Source organism: Sycon ciliatum, chromosome 9, assembly GCF_964019385.1.
Source record: "Sycon ciliatum chromosome 9, ocSycCili1.1, whole genome shotgun sequence".
Lineage (NCBI taxonomy): Eukaryota > Metazoa > Porifera > Calcarea > Leucosolenida > Sycettidae > Sycon > Sycon ciliatum.
The window spans coordinates 10,155,878-10,175,718 of record NC_088651.1 but is presented as its reverse complement, the minus strand read 5'-3'; the positions used below and the strand labels follow the sequence as shown (position 1 = coordinate 10,175,718).

The following is a 19,841-nucleotide window of genomic DNA, read 5'->3' as shown; positions in this document are numbered from 1 at the left end:
GCATAATCGTCGTCGTCCCCATCATCAGAAGCAACATAATTATGATCGGTTTGAAACAGCTTCCGAAATGGAAGAGGTAGAGCCTTGCGTGCCACGCACCCAGCTAAATGTGGAACGGAAAATGCTCCAAACTAATGTTGCGAAATTCGATACGCTTATTATTTGCACCCGTTGTTGTCTCTGGCCTCGCTGTCTCGTCCTGTCCGGTGTCAAATATGGTCTGCTGTCTGTACGGGTGTGGTGCGTTGTGTGCAGTATATGGGTGTGGTGCCTATGACGTGGTATATGTGGTGTATGCGTTGTCAGAGTGTGTGGATCTGCTTCCGCCTGTGCGAGTGCGTTTGTCGACTAGTTGAAACTCTTGAGGCATAGACAAGAGTGGCTCATGTTAGCCGAAAGGCACGGCCACCAGGTCGCGACGTAGTTTCAAGATGATCAAAATGACCTTGTTGTTGGAGACGCCTTTGCTGGAGATGCCAGGAAGCAAAGGCGTCTCCAAGCTGCAATCGACGCCGAGGGGGGGGGGGGGGCAAGGAAAAGGCGGCCTGGTGTTTGCCAGCCCGTGTGGTCAAGCAGCCCATTATGTTACCAGGTCTCAGAGATCGCCTAGTTAGGACAGGTGACTGTTGGCGGTGGTTGCTATAGAAATCCAGTACTGCGTACGCGTCATTTGAGCGTTTCAAAATTCACTTGATCTGTTTCTGCTGTTTTGATGCAGAGAAGGAGGAATGGTGGATTCGGGCTCATTCGGATGGAGAAATGCACGAATGCAGACCACATGCGTCAAATGCAGGCGTACACATGTACAGCCACGTGTTGGCAATGGCCTTTTCATGCATTCCACTGAAAAAAAATTTGGATTCCATGTGTAGTTTTTTTTCGTTGAGAGGTTTTGCTTGCCCAAATACTAGAAATAGGGCACAGACTTCGTCTTTTTTAGTTTGGTGATCGCCAGTCTGTTGACCAGTCTACGTTTTGAGCTCTTCGTCCAGTGCCACCAGACCACTGATCATGTCGTCGCGGAAGCATGACGTGCAGGCCAGACGTTCCTCGCGTCGTGCCACTCCTGGGGCCTACCAGTGTGGAAACCCCTTCCACTACCAGTGGGGGAGTACGTCCACAAGGAAGGACAAAAACGCCAGGAAGTCGCTGTTGGATGTCCTCTCCAGCATCAGCAGACGGAACATCAAGTCTATCTGCAGGTAGGGCATGGGGCCGTGAAATTCTAAGGGTCGAATTTGTTGTACTGTAGATGAAAACATACCTGATTTTTCATTGAACTCCACGTGCCCATTGTATTTGAATTTCGTTTAAAGTGCGGCATTGGTAAGCCATAATAGTAATTGCTCGTGTTCTGTTTGATAGCTGCCAATGGTGTCCAGCATGGTGACTTGATCGGGAATGATGACAATGTTTGAAAGGCACTGTACAGGTCTATGAAAGCACTGTAATGATGAATGAAATGAAAGCACTGTAGAATTCAGGCCACTGTGTGCTTTTTTTGGGGGGGGGGGGGGGGATGTGTTGACAAGTGATTGCCTTGGGACTATTTCATGTGAAACTACGGTTTGCCCACTGTCTGACCTAAAATTCATTCATTTTGATCCAACTTGTAGGTACTGCCGACATGTTGCTGATGAGAAGCCAGAAGTCACCAGTCACCGGCTCTACAAGGGTCCGTCAGTATCAAACACTCCTGGTGTGGTAAGTCGCAATGATGCTCCTCCTTTTGATGATTCTGTGGATGGTGGGGGTGTGGCCTCTGGTGATGGATCTGCTTGTGGGATTCAGTGTGGCAATGGCGTGGGAAGCAATTGTGGTAAGGAGGTTGGCGTTGCTTGTGCCGGAGGGTCAGACATTGACCTGTACCTTGCAGCCCGGCGGACAATGTCGCCACTTCTCCATGCTCGCAACCACACAACGTACCAGCTAATAGAGCTGTATGAAGAGCAGCAGCGGCTTGCAACTCCACCCGACCTGAGGAAACTCCTGGACAGGACACTGTTCCTGAGCCGCTCTGGCAGAACAGACGCGCACCAAGCAGTCGACGCTGTGGTTGAAGAATTAAATGCCAACATGAAGGCCTGGGTGTCTGGTGACAAGGACTCAAATATGTGGCGGCATGTGGCCCGCAACTACAACCAACTGGTGACGCTGAGGTCGAAGGTATTTGGCACCCTGAGGCTCACGGATCCCAAATCCACTGCTAAGGCCCAACCGTCGTACGAGAAGGAGCTGGTTGTTTGGCGACACCGCCTTCGTAGCTTCCTGTGCCCTGGAGAAGAGCTGGCTCTTCACCGCCCGTTGGAGTCCATGTCATCCGATGAGGACATGTTGGACACTGCAGTCTCACTTGTATTTTAGCTCTTTTTCTGGAATGGATGCTGCTCTGCGCCCCTTGGTGAACATTTCCTGCGCTCGTGGAGCAGCTTAAAAGGACCACTGGTATGTCTGGTTCCTGGTTTGAAAGTGGAGAGCCGACTTTTGTGCCTTGAAAAAGGAGTAGAGAGCGATAAAGGTACGTCTGCGGCTTATTTTTGAGTGCTCCTCGTACATTTTTGATCGTGATAGAAATTCTCAGACCAAAGTCAGACCAATGATGGATGATGGCCGTACAGTTTTCTTGTGGATGTTTTAGTTGTTTCATCTCCTATCTATGTCAGTATCGTGATGGTGAAGTGGAGAGGGTGATTTTCTTCCTCTAGGCTTCGTTCGGCCGACTTTGCTTCGTCCTCGTTGAAAAGTGATCCTGAAAAAAAGGTCGATTCGCAAAAGTATGTTGATTTTCAATGTACGTGATGACATGCGATTGCTAGCTATGCCTTATGACCCTCCCCAAACCCACCCACCCACCCACCCACCCACCCACCCACACTGAACGAAAAATATATTGACTTGACAGCTAGAATGGATTGATATTTCAGCTATCACATTTTTCATATTTAACGAAACTCTTCTCGACCCCCCCCCCCCCCCCCAACAAAACTTTTCGTTTTGTGTAAAAATTTAAATTTTACTGCTGTGTTTTTGTGCTTCGTGACTTGAGATATTGCATCTCTGCAAATTCAAATCTTTGATCGATACTTGCCGCCATTTTTAGGGAAAACCCCTATTTTGCGTGCCTTTGGAGCGACTGACTGAGCATGAGCACAAGCTAGCGCTAGTGACGTAACAGCCTGAAGTTAGTTGAATCGTCTCGAAAATATGTGTGCGTTCACACAAACCCCTGAAATGATGTGGCACTTATTTTGGACAGGCGGTAATAAAAGACCACCGCGATAGTTTCCGAAAATACGGAAACAAACCCCCAAGAAAGTAAAAGTGGGGAAACCCCCAAGAGCCGTTAAATGTTAGCTGCTAACTGTGCATCTAGAGCCAGCGACCCAGCGTGAGAGAGTGCTAAGAAAAGTGCACAACCCCCACATGCATTCGTCCACTCGGTGCCGAGGTGTGGGGGTTGGATTTCTCTCGGCCCAACTACACTCGGATTTCTTTTTGCCCCGACTGCAGCACAATTCTACCTGGATTACGCATGCACGTTTGCATAACAGTCTCACACACACGCCGGAACCACTCACCATTTTGCTGGGACCGGGGTGCACAATCTCGCTCTCGCTAGCGGCATACCCGCTGAAATTGAACGTCGTAAAGTGCAGGACTGGCAGCTCCTCACCACTGGCCGGTTTCATTGGCTCGAAGAACTTCACCACAATGTGCTGCGAGAAACAAGACATTGGAAACAGCAACACGCAGAATTGATCAAAATGTCCGCCATACAGGACCTCGCCGCAGTTTCTCAATAAGCCCATTGCGCAATGACCCCCCCCCCCCCCCCCCCCCCCATTGCGCAATGACATAATTCATACCATAAACACCCCCACGCAGCCATACCACCTGGGCATGGTTGTCTGGGGTGTTGAACAGTGCATCGCTGATCCCAGTGTACTCACATGCATTACTCATACCTTCCATATTTGGCAATGTGCAATGGGCGTACTGCTGGAGGAGAATGATGTGAATGACTGAGAGTTGGGTTGGGCAAACGGTAGTTTGAAAATTTGAGCAGTACATTCAGCTTTCAGTATCAGGGTCCTAGCTGATCCGCTGTTATGAGAGTCAGAAGAGAAGAGAGTGCGGCTGGTCAGCTTAAAAACGCCACGGTGGATGTAGCAGAAACTGAATTGCTCATCAAAGGCCAAACACAGTACTGCTCAGCCTTTCAAACTTCCCCAAGCCTGCAGCTGATCCGTTGTTATGAGAGTCAGAAAAATAGGGTGGGCTGGCCAGCTTAGAGTTGGGTGTAGATTGGAGAAGAAACTGAAATAATCATCAAAGGCCAAAACAGCACTGCTCAACCTTTCCAACTTCACAAAGCCTGCATACGGAACGGTGATATACAGTAAAACCTGGTGCAAGCGACCTCCGGTTTTAGCGACCAAACGACCACTTTTTCTTGCACCGTGGGGTGGTTGCTTAAACCAGGTTATACTATACAGTACAGTAAAACCTGGCCTAACAGGACACCTTTGACGCCCTCGGTGCAGCGGAAACTATCCTGATACGACAGGATTGCGCTTGATCCAGGGATGCAAGTTCGATCCACAACATGTCGGTGCATGAAAAGTTCCAGGATTCCGCTTGCTACAGGGTCCGGCAATCACAGGTTTTACTGTATTATTATGGATAGTTTTTCATATACAGTGAAACCTGTTTAAGACGACCGCTCAAGGGACCTTCAAAATGTGGTCTCTGTTACCAGGTGGTCTCCTTATCCAGGGTCATTTGACTGGAAATAGCATCCCTTGGTCCTGGTTTAGTCAGATCTTTTAGGACAGGTGGTCGCCTTATCCGAGTGGTTGCCTTGACAGGTTTAACTGTAACCTCTTCTACAGGAACAGAGTTCATAAAACTGCAACTTGAGAAACACATTGGTGACACGACGTGTACCACAACGATTGCCGGCTGACCAGCGCACGCTTTTACCTTGCTCACATATAAATATACCCCCCCCCCCCCCACACGCACGCACGCACGCACGCACGCATACACACACACACACACACACACACACACACACACACACAAACACACATACACCCTCTCTCTCTCTCTCTCTCTCTCTCTCTCTCTCTCTCTCTCTCTCTCTCTCTCTCTCTCTTCTCTCTTTCTGCGTTAACTGACCCGCATAAGGCTATGGCCTTCGAAGAGCTGGATGGTGTCACTGCAGCAGAGAGCACAACGGAACCGAGAACACAAATAACAAACCACAGAATGGCATTCAGTGCAAATGCAAAATATAGAAAGATCTTTATTGCAAACTATACAGTGATATTCATTGCAAACTACAGAGTGGTGGTCATTGCTTGTAGCTGATTAGCAGTTGCCTCTAGATAGCCATGGGCCAGAGATGCAGTGGGCTGAGGGTCAGAGATGCAGTGGGCCGAGGGTCAGAGATGCAGAGGGCCGAGGGTCAGAGATGCAGAGGGCCGAGGGTCAGAGATGCAGTGGGCCGAGGGTCAGAGATGCAGTGGGCCGAGGGTCAGAGATGCAGTGGGCCGAGGGTCAGAGATGCAGTGGGCCGAGGGTCAGAGGTGCAGTGGGCCGAGGGTCAGAGATGTAGTGGGCCGAGGGTCAGAGATGCAGTGGGGCCGGGGTCAGAGATGCAGTGGGCCGAGGGTCAGAGTGTAGTGGGCCGAGGGTCAGAGATGCAGTGGGCCGAGGGTCAGAGATGCAGTGGGGCCGGGGTCAGAGATGCAGTGGGGCAGGGGTCAGAGATGTAGTGGGTCGGAGTTGCAAACAACATATCATGTGACACAAGTCAATGTGAAAGTTGCCTCTACCTTCCTACAGCCTATCTACAGCACTGCTCAATGCAAACCAATCGCGTAAGTGTACTGGAAAAGCACAAATTTTCAGCGGTGTAATATTTTCGGATTCTCCAAAATCGGCGGTCGGTGGAGGGAAATTTTCAGTAAACCCGTTTTCCAGGTAAGTGTACTAGTGGTAGTACCGAAATTTTCGGTGTGTTCTATTTTCGACAAAAATGTCGGCACCGAAGTTACCGAAAATAAAACACCGTCGGAAATTTCAGTATGCCACGTCACCACGCCGGGCACTGCACAGCCCTAGACCTGCGAGCACTGGGATGTGAACTAGGTGCAGGGTGCAAACTTGACCCATACGTGATCGGATTTCATTGAGCACTGCACTGTGCATGCGCAGTCTCAATGCCACCAATGCAAACAAGCACACTGTGCATGCGCAGTCTCAATGCCACCAATGCAAACAAGCACACTGTGCATGCGCAGTCTCAATGCCACCAATGCAAACAAGCACACTGTGCATTTACCTGGACTCGTGAATCTCCGTTATTCCCAGGAATTCACCAAGCGGTGGCTTTGTCTTGCCTGATTTCAGATCCCTGGACAAGAAAAGAGAGAGGGAGAGAGAAAGAGAGAGGAAGGGAGGGAAGGGGGGAGAAAGAGAGAGAGGGGGGAGAGAGGGGGAGAGAGAGAGAGAGAGAGAGAGAGAGAGAGAGAGAGAGAGAGAGAGAGAGAGAGAGAGAGAGAGAGAGAGAGAGAGAGAGAGAGAGAGAGAGAGAGAGAGAGAGAGAGAGAGAGAGAGAGAGAGAGAGAGAGAGAGAGAGAGAGAGAGAGAGAGAGAGAGAGAGAGAGAGAGAGAGAGAGAGAGAGAGAGAGAGAGAGAGACAGAGAGAGAAAGAGAGAGAGAAGACATTGTTGAAAAAGTACATCCGTTGCCAACGTAACCCGTTGCTAGATCGGATAGACTTTTATAACCGATGCCAGCAACGAGATGAATCATTCGACGCATTCTACACCAGCTTGAAGGAGTCCTTTGCTGCCTGTGATTTTCCAGACCTGCAAGTCTGTTCGGCATGCTCTGGCTGTATGTGCAGCAGTAAGAGAAGAAGTAATGGCCAAACCGTTGCCTTCCCCACCCTCGACTCCAGTCGTGGAGAGCTCTCTTCTGATGTTTGTTCCTCAGCTTTCCCCTCCCTGCGCGCAGAGACTCCTGGAGCTTCCCCACAAGTTTCCCCATATCCTGAGGCTCATGACGTCGCTCGATTTGAAAGAGGTGAAGGTCAGCGGAAAGCCCTGCTCGCTGTGAGAGCATACCATTCGCCCCAATCGAACGCCCTGTTTTCTAGCAAGAACGACGCGGCAGCTGCATATGACGTGAGTCCTCAGCTGCTTTTGAAGTATGAGAAAGAAATGCAGGCGAGTGGTGCAGTGTGTTTGGTAGTTAGTGGCAAGATACCAGCACCTGACATATAGTCCCTCAACTGGACTCGGCTGCTAGTCACGAGAACATGGAAACCGAGACTTGGCCATTCGCAACTGAGATGCAGGAGATCAAATCCGTGATTGAGAGCAAGTGTACACGTCTTGGTGATGATGCTCAGTATGACACACATGGCACAGTCGGTATGCACCGAGAGGGTATCAAGTGGGCGATCGAGGCAACGTTTGCAAAGAGACTCGCTCAGGATGGACGACGCACTTCTGCTCTCCTGGTATCCATCGGAGCTATTGTCAGCAAGTCAACTCCCCCATGCAAAGCTTGGTGATCACATGAAGCATCGTGATTCGCAGAATTGCCGCAGACTTCCGCGGAGAATATATGATAATTTGCCCAACTGCGGTACTCCAATTGCTATATATGTTATGTCACATCACACGAGCGGGCACTACACGTTCACAAGTCTCATGGGAACGAACAAAGTGAAGCTCCTGAGCGGCATCACTGCCCATCTGGACGGCTGCCTGATGGCCGACACTCAGGCAGCCGTCCTAACAACATGGACAGAATTTTCCGATGTATACCGCACGGTTAATGACAGGAGCCTGGAGGAAGACCAGATCACCCAGCTCGAAGACAAGATCAAGGGCAGGGTGAAGGTCTTCTGTGACCTAGGCAACAGCGTGCCTGGGTACGGCAAAGCCAAGGTCACGCCCTACATTCACGTGTTGATGATGCACGTCCCGTACCTACTGAGAAGGTACAGGAATCTGCAACAATTTAGCGGCCAAGGTGTGGAAAAACTAAATGATGTCGCTCGACGTGTCCACCACCGTAGTAGCAACAAGCACAAAGCTACGCAGGACGTGCTCCTGGCCACAGCACGAATAGATACGTTGGCAAGACCGGGAACGAGGCAATGTTTGCAAAGAGACTCGCTCAGGATGGACGACGCACTTCTGCTCTCTTGGTATCCATCGGAGCTATTGTCAGCAAGTCAACTCCCCATGCAAAGCTTGGTGATCACATGAAGCATCGTGATGAAGCATCGTGATTCGCAGAATTGCCGCAGACTTCCGCGGAGAATATATGATAATTTGCCCAACTGGGGTACTCCAATTGCTATATATGTTATGTCAAATCACACGAGCGGGCACTACACGTTCACAAGTCTCATGGGAACGAACAAAGTGAAGCTCCTGAGCGGCATCACTGCCCATCTGGACGGCTGCCTGATGGCCGACACTCAGGCAGCCGTCCTAACAACATGGACAGAATTTTCCGATGTATACCGCACGGTTAATGACAGGAGCCTGGAGGAAGACCAGATCACCCAGCTCGAAGACAAGATCAAGGGCTGGGTGAAGGTCTTCTGTGACCTAGGCAACAGCGTGTCTGGGTACGGCAAAGCCAAGGTCACGCCCTACATTCACGTATTGATGATGCACGTCCCGTACCTACTGAGAAGGTACGGGAATCTGCAACAATTTAGCGGCCAAGGTGTGGAAAAACTAAATGATGTCGCTCGACGTGTCCACCACCGTAGTAGCAACAAGCACAAAGCTACGCAGGACGTGCTCCTGGCCACAGCACGAATAGATACGTTGGCAAGACCGGGAACGGTCAAGGCGAGGCTATAGCCGTAAGGAACAGTTTTCATTACATGTACACATAGCTCGTTTACCCGATCTTGGATTTTGTCTTCCAGCTTGGTTACCCGTTAGGTGTGCAGGCTTGTCTCATTTATTGATTCGCTCGCCCCGCCGTCTCTCTTTCTCTCCTCCCATTCGCTACATGTATTGCTAAGTAAGTTAGCTTTGGTGCTGCGTGCAGCGTGCATACGATTTTAATGTGCACTGAAATTGTGGTGCAGCTCCGTATTCAGCCGAATGCTTGCTTCTTTCGTGCTGTGTGGTGAGCATAAGATTGAACAAGGCCTCTTTGCTGGACAAACTAGCCACAAATTCTGACTTGCTATTTCCTTCATCAGATGCAAGCCGTAAGTTACTTGCTAGCTGCCAGCTAATTTAATTTTGTATATTCACCAAGTATGAGCTCTTGGTAGGACCATACAGTTGGAATCATTTTTGGTGCACTGGACAAGTGCATGCATGGTACGAGCAGCTTGCTAATCTTTCTCTCTTCTGTAAAAATAGAAAACGGTCGTGTGATGGCAGGGATTGGTGACCCTTGCAAGCTAAGTGGAAAACCGAAAATAGTTTACAGTCCATTTCAAAACTATAGACGCGTACCTTGGCAAAAACCGTTATGCCAGCATCTATATCACTTAGTGCATAAAAAATTTCCAAATTGGGCGTCTGTTATCCAATCGTTTAGAAACTATATCAGAGTAATTGTGGAGCGGTCCTGAGCAATATTCCGAAAACTATTCTCAAAAAGTTCCAGCCAAATTTGAAATATGAGCCCCGGCCAGCGAAAACCAGCACTTGTGTACTTGATATCAATCATCAAAATGTGACGTCAAAGTTTGGGACGCGCAGTGAGCTGGCTTTTGAAGATTCTTTTCGATCGAGTGGGTGTCTTTGTTGTCAAAGGAGTTTCAAGTGTCTTCAAATGTCTCTGGTCAATTGATTTTAGCGCTAGGTGAGAGCTCGTCACACAGAGGTTGAGTTTAGACACAGCGATGGCGACAGGTGTCGCGACAAAGACTTAGGTCCAGAGTTGTCAGCGTGAGACTCCCTGTACGAAGCGGCGCTGAAAGTTAGTTCGCGATCGGAATTATTTCTTTGTTGGCGATCTCGCTGAGTTTGTCCAGCAGTGGCGAGTGTCATATGCATAGCAACGAAGAGCCCTCATAAAATCGACACTGGATACTGGTGGCGACGATAGTCAGTGCTGAAGAAATAGCGACTGCGAGGAGAAGCTGAATGTCGACCCGCTGAGCGATCCGTATTTCTACATCGACAACAATGATGTTGCAGACACTGATGGAGGGCTTCTCACGGCGCAAAACAGAGCGTAGTATTCTCAGTACTCTACCTTGCCAGACGACACCAAGCTGGCTGCTGCCTGTGTTGAGAAAGGGGATCCCTAAAAACTCAAACCGGCTGAACGCTTTGGGGCAACATGTTCACGTGCTACAAAACGCCAGCATTCGCTCATATCATTGAAATACAATTATGCTGAAATCATGGTCTGAGTGAAAGTGTGCAAGGGAGTGGATGTCAGTAGTATTGATCAGTACATCTATCAGTATGGCAAGCTTTGGGACAACGCCCAAACTGCCAGCGCAGAGGTCCCTGAACACAATTTGGAAGGCCAGCCACCAATCATCGTTTTGCACTCTGGTGTTGTAAAGAAGGTAGTGATGTATACGGAATATCGTCACTGTGACTTCTGAACTACTCATGCCTGCACAGGCTGCAGCACCAAGAGGGCAAGCCTGACTTGCATTCTATTTACTTACATGTACCTGTTCCACATCACAATCAGAAACTGTAGGATCAACTTGCATGGAGTCACTAGGCATGGATGCTGCGCCAACTGTACCGAATCTTGACCTCTCTGACTTCAAACTCTATTTTCCATGCTTTCGCTTATCAGATTGTCACCAAACTTGATAACTTGAATGATTAATAGTGTAGAAACAATTTCGAGGGAAAAAATAATTTTTGAAAAAATTACACATGTTCAGGTTTCTGCTGGCTGGGGCTCATATTTCAAAAACACTGCGCGTCTATAGTCTTGAAATGGACTGTAGTTTTAAAGGCACTCCTCTTAAGACGCTATAATTATAGTCTTGGAACTGGTGGCTGGAAGTGTGAAGAGGCTGACTGCAGTTCACTAATAGAAGAACTGAAACTAAACTGTACACTATAGAATGCCTATCGACGCTATTTTATTTTCATGTCCGGAAATCCATACGTTGAAATATAGGCCAAACAATCAGCATGTCAAAAACGTCCTGTCACCAAGTCTATGAGACCACAGCCTGAGCAATTGTCAATTTGTCACATGTCTGGAAGATGAAGGAGGCCATACAAGAAATACAGGGATGAATTTATCCGGTATCGCATCGCAGTTTGCTACGCCAAATCGATCTACTGCTACTCAAAATCACAGTGACACGCAGAAAACTGCCATACATACACATACAGACTATCCATGCCTTTTTGTAGCTTACGCCACAATAGAGATTTTGCATAGCAAAAACTGCTATGCTAAAACATGACAGTAAATTCATCCCTGAAATACAAAAAAGATATTAATTTTTATAAAATCTATAACATGCAGCCAGTTGGGCCTAGGGTTCTATTTTATTTTTTATGTCCAAAATTAATTGCTACTGTAAACCGCCCAATATTCGCGTCACTAAATTTTCGCGATTTCTCAGAACCAGCGAGTTTACGATGGCAAAATTTCGCGAAGCACTGTGGCCACCTACATACACGCACTGTTGAATTTTGATTTCACGATGGTTAATATTCGCGATTTCTTAGAACCAGCGAGTTTACGATGGCAAAATTTCGCGAAGCACTGTGGCCACCTACATACGCCCACTGTTGAATTTTGATTTCACGATGGTTAATATTCGCGATTTCTTAGAACCAGCGAGTTTACGATGGCAAAATTTCGCGAACACTGTGGCCACCTACATACACCCACTGTTGAATTTTGATTTCACGATGGTTAATATTCGCGATTTCTTAGAACCAGCGAGTTTACGATGGCAAAATTTCGCGAAGCACTGTGGCCACCTATATACACGCACTGTTGAATTTTTGATTTCACGATGGTTAATATTCGCGCTACGCTCTTCTTGCGAAAATAGCGAACATTAATCCGTCGCGAGTATTAGGCAGTTTACAGTATTCACCTCTTGCACACCTGTGGCACAGACACATATTTTTTGACCGGTACGTTCGGGCTCTCCGCATTCTCTGTGAAATAAAAGGAAAAAATGCGCACGTTCGGGCTCTCCGCCTTCTCCGTGAAATAAACAGACAACCAACAGACATGAATTACTCCACGCCATCTCTTGTCTGAACAAGGAAAACGAAAAATGAAAATGAAAAAAATTGAGAAAAAAATCCTTCGAGCCGGATTCGAACCAGCGACCTAAAGATGACTACACATTCAATGATGCGCACACTACAGTCTTCCGCTCTACCAACTGAGCTATCGAAGGAGACATTTTTTACATAGCAACAGACAGCATTTGCAGTAGCAGTATTCTTTTTTGCTTTTGGCTTTTTGCTTGTTTCCGACGGTCTTCCAGATAAAGCAGCATTGGGCGGTATTAATTTTTGTATTTTGAATTTTTTGGAATTTGTATTCATGGATTCTCCACAGGCCGTAGCCTTTGTTGTGGTTGTACCGGTATACTTTATTTATAGTGAAAATCAAAACAGGCATAATGCCTCCCCTAAATCGACGGAGTCTCTGTATAAAGGGTCGCCACAAAAGTTGTTGTCTTCCTTGAAACGAACACGAACACATTTCAGGAGGGGGGGGGGGGGGTTGAGCCAAATCTCAAGTTGACTGAAACTATACATGTACCGGTATGCGATTTGCGTAGTCCAGGATAGCAAGCTGCGTTCTTTGGGGGAGGGGGGGGGGGCAGAGTACGAACTAAACGGTGTTTGTTTCAGGGGCCACATAAAACTTTTGCGACAACCCGTAACGCCACCAGAGGCAGAGGAATTGTGACGGAATGCTGCAGCCTTTCTTGAACCTGTTCCCAGGTGCCGTGATAGCAAGTGGATTCCACCCTCAAAGAGACAAGGTTACGCACTCTTGCTATGACAGGTGTGGGAGCCACCGTCGCAGAACCACAAACAGTGGGCAGCAGGACTCCAGTCCGTTCATAAAAAGATGGACTTGTAGCTTTCGGCCATGTTAAAATGGGTCAAACTTTGTGAGTTTTTTTAGTAGTGCTGGGATGACAGCTACACCATAGCTCAGTAGTTAGGCATTGCTGGCCTCAAGCCAAGGTCCCTGCTTCAAGTCCTGATGGTGACAGTCAATTTTCTTCAGACTTTCCCTTTTCCATTCCCTCAGCCAGTACCGGTAAGTGGATCTTTTTTAGCAGAATTTTCCTTGCAATTCCCCACGGAATACTTTCCCAATATTTCCGAAGTCTCCAAAAAGAAAGCAGTAACAATAGGATTTCAGCCAGGTTTCGCCTCAAAAGCACCGAATTGGGAAAAAAACATGAAAATCCAGGCCGTTTCACTCCACTTGCACGCAGTTTTTCTTGAGCAGTGTTTCTGCTAGACCCCTTTCACTTCCCTTTCATCCCATCCACCCTTCAAGGAAACTCCCCTGATAGGTATCCATTTACTTTTGGAGAATCCTTCAAAGAATAGTCTGAATGAATGAACACCTGCTACTAAGCGCTCAGACATGCCCAGAGGACACTCTCTTACTCGACTTTGCCTTGGTAGTTGTCGGCAGTCCACTCGTCTTCGGTGAAGGATTCCAGGACCTCTCCTCCATTGCTACACAGACAAACATAGCAGCACGCATCATGTGATACAGATTCACTACAAGCGTAATCAGAGACACATGCTCTTTAACAGGGGCCAAGTCTAGGTAGGTCAAGAGCAGGCTCCGTACATCAAATGCACACCATCATTACACATGCACAGACACGAAATGGAATACAAGTTGTTGCGCTGCAGCTGCACATCATCAAACACAACCACCGCCACCGCCACAACCAGCAACAGCAGCAGCACAAGCACCAGCAACAGCAGCAGCCATCATCAAAAAAACAACCACCGCCACAACCAGCAACAGCAGCAGCACAAGCACCAGCAACAGCAGCAGCCATCATCGCAGCAGCAGCAAACAGCGCCAGCACACGCATACACACACACACACATACACATATGCATCACATAGACTTACAGCTCATCCTTGATAGCAAACACAACTGCAAAGCGAGTTGAGTTGTTGTTCTTGGGCAACTACACAACACAGCAAGGAGCAGCAACAACAACAACAACAACAAAACCTAAGCGCAAAGTTCCGTGAAGCGTGCACATGCTCAAACAGAGGGAAAGAAACAGACAAGTATTTCAAACCCCAATGCGTGCATGCATTCAACACTGGATGCCCAGGGCCACAGCAAAGATAGGCAAGATGACAGGTAAACACAGAAGCAATCACACTGCGTGTGTGTGTGTGGGGGGGGGGGGGGAGAGAGACATCACGTAACGTACCGTTCAGGGCATAGCTTAATTAACCCTTTGAGCACGCATGACGTATTATTACGTCACGTACAGTGTCACTGCACCCACGCATGACGTATTATTACGTCGTGAGTATACATAGCATACAAACGCGATTTGCATGAACCGCGCGAGTTCAAACTATTGTAACTCGGTCAATTCTTGACCGATTTTCACGATCGAAACATGCATCAGCAAGAGAAAACTCTCAGCTTGCGATAGAAACAATCGCCGAAGCGATACGACCCCGGGTTGTTGAGATATGCGACTCGACGCGGCAAATTCAAATCGATTTTTTGCGTACTCTGCAGAACGCATCTTTTCCATTTTCGATCATTTTCGCGCTATCTGCTGCCATGGAAACTAGATTCAAACGATGGCAGCGGATCTGGGGAGTCCTCCAAAATATTTGAGCTCGATACGAGCAAGGAGAGTGAAATGGCAGCTGAGGATTTGATCTCCTGGCCGTGCTCAAGTCTGTCGAGCGCGTGCGTGAAGTTTGCCAGACTGTAGCATGGGCTTCTGGTGTCGCTCCGAGCTGGGCTTGGAACTACTTGGTCCGGCTCATCGCAATTGTCGCTTATCTCCCACTCACTTTTTGACAGGTAAAACCCTGTCCAATCACGATATCTAACTTACTTTTGCTTGGGCGGTTGTGATGGCAAGATCAAATGAGGCACCAAAGAAAAAATGATCGCGACTAGCGCTTTGAATCGCGATGTGTTCGACTTTTTTGGGAAGTGGAAATCTGGCCTTTCACTGTCTGTGTTGCCAAATGCCAAGCGCAGCGACCCGAAGACCGGAACTGTAGAGTGTGACAGGCACGCGTGCACCGCAGAGGAGTACGAGTATGAGCGTCATGCTGATGAAGAAAGGTGTTTTCGATGCGCGCATGCGAGGGACGTTTTGGTTGTTCCTTTTTCCTTTTGTTCCTTCGTGGACCTGGCAGCAGCATTACAAGAATCATGGTAAGTGTATCCAGTGGAGCGTATGACAGCTGTCTGGAGAGGCATGTATGCGAGGGACGTTTTCCTGGCGGCAGCAGCATTAGTTGTAAGCGTATCCAGTGGAGCGTATGACAGCTGTCTGGAGAGGCATGTGTGCTGCATTCGAAGGCTCTGTTGAAACACACTGTGGTGACACACAGGTCACACTGCCCACGATTCCTTCAAGGACCGTTTGCTGCCATAGGACAGGCTGACAAAGCAAGAGATACTCTACCAGTCTACGCCAGCAGCTAGACACCAGCAATTTAGTGTCAGCTCATGTAATGGCGGCAGCTCCAGTGATGGAGAGTTGAATGAACTCTGGACCTGTAAGAGTGTGAGTGCAAAAACGCGCTCCTTCGCTGATTTATTTCGTGCATTTTGCTTACCTTGCTTCCCTTCTATGACTCGCTTCACCTGATTCCATGGCTGAATTTTTTTTCTTGTGGCGGAGAGTATTCATGTGTCATGCTTCCCCACTATGCCTATTGAAAATATCACAGAGCGGCAACAAAACGCCTGTTCTTAGTGGCGATAGATAAGCGACAATTGCGATGAGCCGGACCAAGTATTTTGTTCCTCGCCTCAAGATCTTTGCAGGAAGCTCAAGATCATGGAATTCGTCCAAGGGAAGGTAAAGTTATCGATCCTTGAACAGCTACTACTTTCATAGGAAAACGCGATTTTTGCAGGTGTTGACATGGGGCGGCATTCAGGTAGTGTCGTGCTCAAAAGGTTTTAAGGATTTCATTTAGCTCGGACAAATGTCCTTCCATTTTGAAATCTGTCCGGACATGCCCGGACATTTTCCACAGCACATTCTCAGGGTGTTTCTTCTTTTTTTTAGTAGTCCTGAAGTATTTTCACAATGACTCATTATGTGGACATATCTCACACATTACTATGTACAATTCACCAATTTATTTGTATTAGAAACTGAACTATTTAAAAATACTAATAATAATATTCGCGGGATCCGCGTCGGCATCGCTTGAATGTTCAGAAACAAACAAACTAGCCTTCGCATCCGCAGGCCACCACTATGCCTATTAACCTTAGTGGCGAATGCAGACCTCACAAGTGAGTCAGGGGAGAGGAGGTTAGTCTCTCAACCAATCGGGCGTGTAACGGCCCATAACCCTGTAAACTGCATCCTTGTTATTCTCACTCCGAGCTGTGAGTACCCAGTTGACCGTGGGTGTCGGCGCAGTTCTGAACTATTTACTGACGACAAATGTATGTACAAGAAAGCGTTGCAGTCAAGAATTCAGTTGCAGACATCTTCCTCTCAAGAGCGAACAACTGCACTAGCAGTCCAACCCATCGATTCAAGTGCGAAGTCGACTCCAACAGTCGAAAGTGTGAATTGACTGTAGCAACAACGCGTTGCTACAGGCGGATCAAGTAAATATAGTGAAGTCTACGCCTGAGACTACGGTGTACGTGTTAGTTGTACGATATGCAAGTCGCATTTGGCACGAAGCTCCGAAGAAAGCCCAACTCTACATAAAAAGGTCGAAAGGTCGCTGCTCTTTTTTTACTTTTTGACCGGACACTATGTCCGGTGAAATTGAAAACGTCCAGTCATTGGCCGAAAATGGCCGGAAAATGTCCGATGTCCGGCCGTTAATCTATGCCCTGCCGTTGATGAGCCCCCTCTCTAATTTCCGCCCCCTGTCGAATTTCTGCCTGTGAAGCGACTGCAGCGTATACAGTCAACGCGTATAACGACACTCGGCTGGGCATCAGAAAAGTGTCCTTATTCGCGAAGTGTCGTTATACCCGAAGTCTCACTACATGTACAGTCAAATCTCTTTAGGACGAACACCAAGGGACCGATGATATTCGTTCGCAATAACGGGAGTTCTTCTTATCCATATGTTTTACCCAGTGAATACACAGGGTTACATCCAATACAGTTACGAATACTAGTTCTTCTTTGACAAACATTTGTCCTATCAGTGTTCTTCCTAACCAGGTTTCACTGTACTACAGTTAGATGAGACTTTGCTCTGGGCATGGAAATTCTGTCGGTATTCGCGAATTGTCGTTATATCCGCGGTCGTTATTAGCGAAGTTGACTGTACGCCGAAATGCGGTGTTGAACCGACGCATTCGCTACTGTACATAGTATATTCCAGTGCATGATGAAAAATGCGCGCAATTCGGCATGCCAAGTCTGATCTTTCGCATCGTTGGACATTGTACTGCACTCGGCAGCCTGGATCTAATTCCCACACCCTGTAGAAGATCCAGCTGGGAAGCAAGTCAAGTGGCATAGTGTGGACAGTGCGGAGGGGAGGGGGAGGGGGCAGGGGAGGGGGATCAACGGCATTTTACGGTACATGAAAACCTTGTAGGGCCAAACTTTTGAGGAAATGCGGGAGACGGGACTGAGTAAGAGGCAAAGATAAAAAGAGAGGATGAGAGAGAAAAAGAGAAAATTACCAAAAAGAGTAATATACACACACAGATAGGGAGACAGACACGCACACAAAACATGTACACACACGTGACCATGCATACACACACGTGACCATGCATACACACACATCCACGCCCACACACATATGAAGAGCGCACAATAACTGACTGACCCTTGTGACCAGCGATGTCAAGAAGAACGTCTTCTTGCTGTCCAGGGAGAAGAGGAAAGTAGAGTGCGGTGCCTTCGTGACAAATACTGAAACCAAGAACACGCACACGCACGCACGCACGCACGCACGCACACACACACACACACACACACACATACATACACACACACAAACACCGCTATATCACTTACAAAAATCCACTGCACTACAGACAAACGGGATGCCCCAGTTTCGGAAGAGGTAGAGCTTTTTTCACAACGTAGAGAGACAAAAGCTGTTGCAACTCAACGCCTCATGCTCTAACAACTATCAGGCACACAAATTGAGCAATTTTGCTTCGTATCTCAAAACAATGCATTCACTACATGCAACCCTCGCCAGGGAAACACAGCAGAGGAAATGAGAGCATTATGGCAAGCAGGTCAGCACTATGTAACAGTTTCACAGGACATTCTCTCGCACATGTATAAACCTTGGCACAATACACTGGCTGGGTCTTCCCAACACTATTGAACAGGCAGTGATATGCCGATGGGTGAACTTCAATTCTTTATGAGTTTATCACTTCCAAGACACTGACAAGGGTATTGTACCACAGCCTGAGCGGCGGGGGAGAGAAGAGACACTAGAGCGTTTCATATAGCACACATGTTTGTACTTTGTAGGTTAGGGATGGTGGAGGTGTGGGAAAGAAGAAAACCCCAGCATTGTCACACCACCATCCACAGCAAAGTGGCCTTGATGGGGCTAAAAGACCCTGAATCGACACAATTAACGGCCCTGTCATTTACACTTGAGCAACGATGGCGACGCTTTGGAGACGAGCATTACAGAAATTGACTGTGTCAATGGTTCTAAGGACACACACGCATGCATACACACACGTACACGCGCGCACACACACACACGGTGACGCACACACACGCGCACACAGTGTACATACCGTCTTTGCAGGCTTTTGCCATGCTGACAAGAGACGTGATATTGTTGTTCTTGACGTCGGTGAGCGCTTTGTTGTTGCTAGCCACCGTCATCTGCAATGGACAACCTGTAGCGAGAAATAGAATTCACACATGCACACACACACACACACACACACACACACACACACACACACAACACGCACACGCACACACACACACACACACACACACACACACACACACACACACACTTGACAGATGTGCTGGAAGTAGAGGGCTCCTTATCCAAACCCGACTACAGCAACCAGGTAACGCCGGGAACGACAATTGCGACCAAAGGACTGTTGTGTACTGTAAAAGCCATAACGAAGTGCTAACTCTAACGAGTTAACGAGGAGAAATCTGTCGTTAAAATAGAAATCGTTATACAGAAATCGATACATATACTGTCCTATTGAGCGTTGAGAATGAGTGAGAATCGTTACCTTTGGTACACGTAAACTAGTCAATTTCGGGAAATCGTTATATATGCGCCTCGTTAGAATAATGGCTTTTACAGTAATAGCTGGAATGCGACATTAGCAAATCAACAAGACCCTGCTACATTGCAAAACACAATCGCATGGATGCAGCTAATGGGATTTTCGGTGGTTCGACCACTTTGGCGGTGGGTCTGATCTACTCACCTGCCACAGCTTAAGAAGCTGCATCTGCGCCTTTGATCCTATGATGGTTATGGCATTCCTACAGATGTGAAAAACTCGGTCTAACCGAGGATCAGGCGAACCGAGAGTCTGTTTCCTAAATTGCAAAGCGCAATTGCCGTGGAGGCTTCTACACGTAGACAGGAACCAGCGGAGGATGCACCCAGTGTGCTGA

General features: G+C 47.8%; 1 protein-coding gene and 1 non-coding gene across 4 annotated transcripts in view; both read right to left on the bottom strand.

Moving 5' to 3' along the window:
* Positions 1-19,841, bottom strand: part of LOC135825307 (zinc finger ZZ-type and EF-hand domain-containing protein 1-like) — a 116,369-nt gene that overhangs the window by 78,239 nt on the left and 18,289 nt on the right. For all 3 annotated transcript variants that reach the window (XM_065338045.1, XM_065338047.1, XM_065338046.1), the window contains exons 17-23: positions 18,983-19,087; positions 18,040-18,125; positions 14,134-14,192; positions 13,650-13,721; positions 6,350-6,421; positions 5,182-5,221; positions 3,579-3,716 (exon numbers count right to left, since the gene is read on the bottom strand). In XM_065338045.1, coding sequence (XP_065194117.1) covers positions 3,579-3,716; positions 5,182-5,221; positions 6,350-6,421; positions 13,650-13,721; positions 14,134-14,192; positions 18,040-18,125; positions 18,983-19,087 — 572 coding nt within the window. The remainder of the gene's footprint in view (positions 1-3,578; positions 3,717-5,181; positions 5,222-6,349; positions 6,422-13,649; positions 13,722-14,133; positions 14,193-18,039; positions 18,126-18,982; positions 19,088-19,841) is intronic.
* Positions 12,312-12,409, bottom strand: Trnay-gua (transfer RNA tyrosine (anticodon GUA)). The gene is made up of 2 exons: positions 12,373-12,409; positions 12,312-12,347 (listed from the first exon to the last, which is right to left on the bottom strand). It is a non-coding gene; the product is annotated as a tRNA-Tyr (tRNA).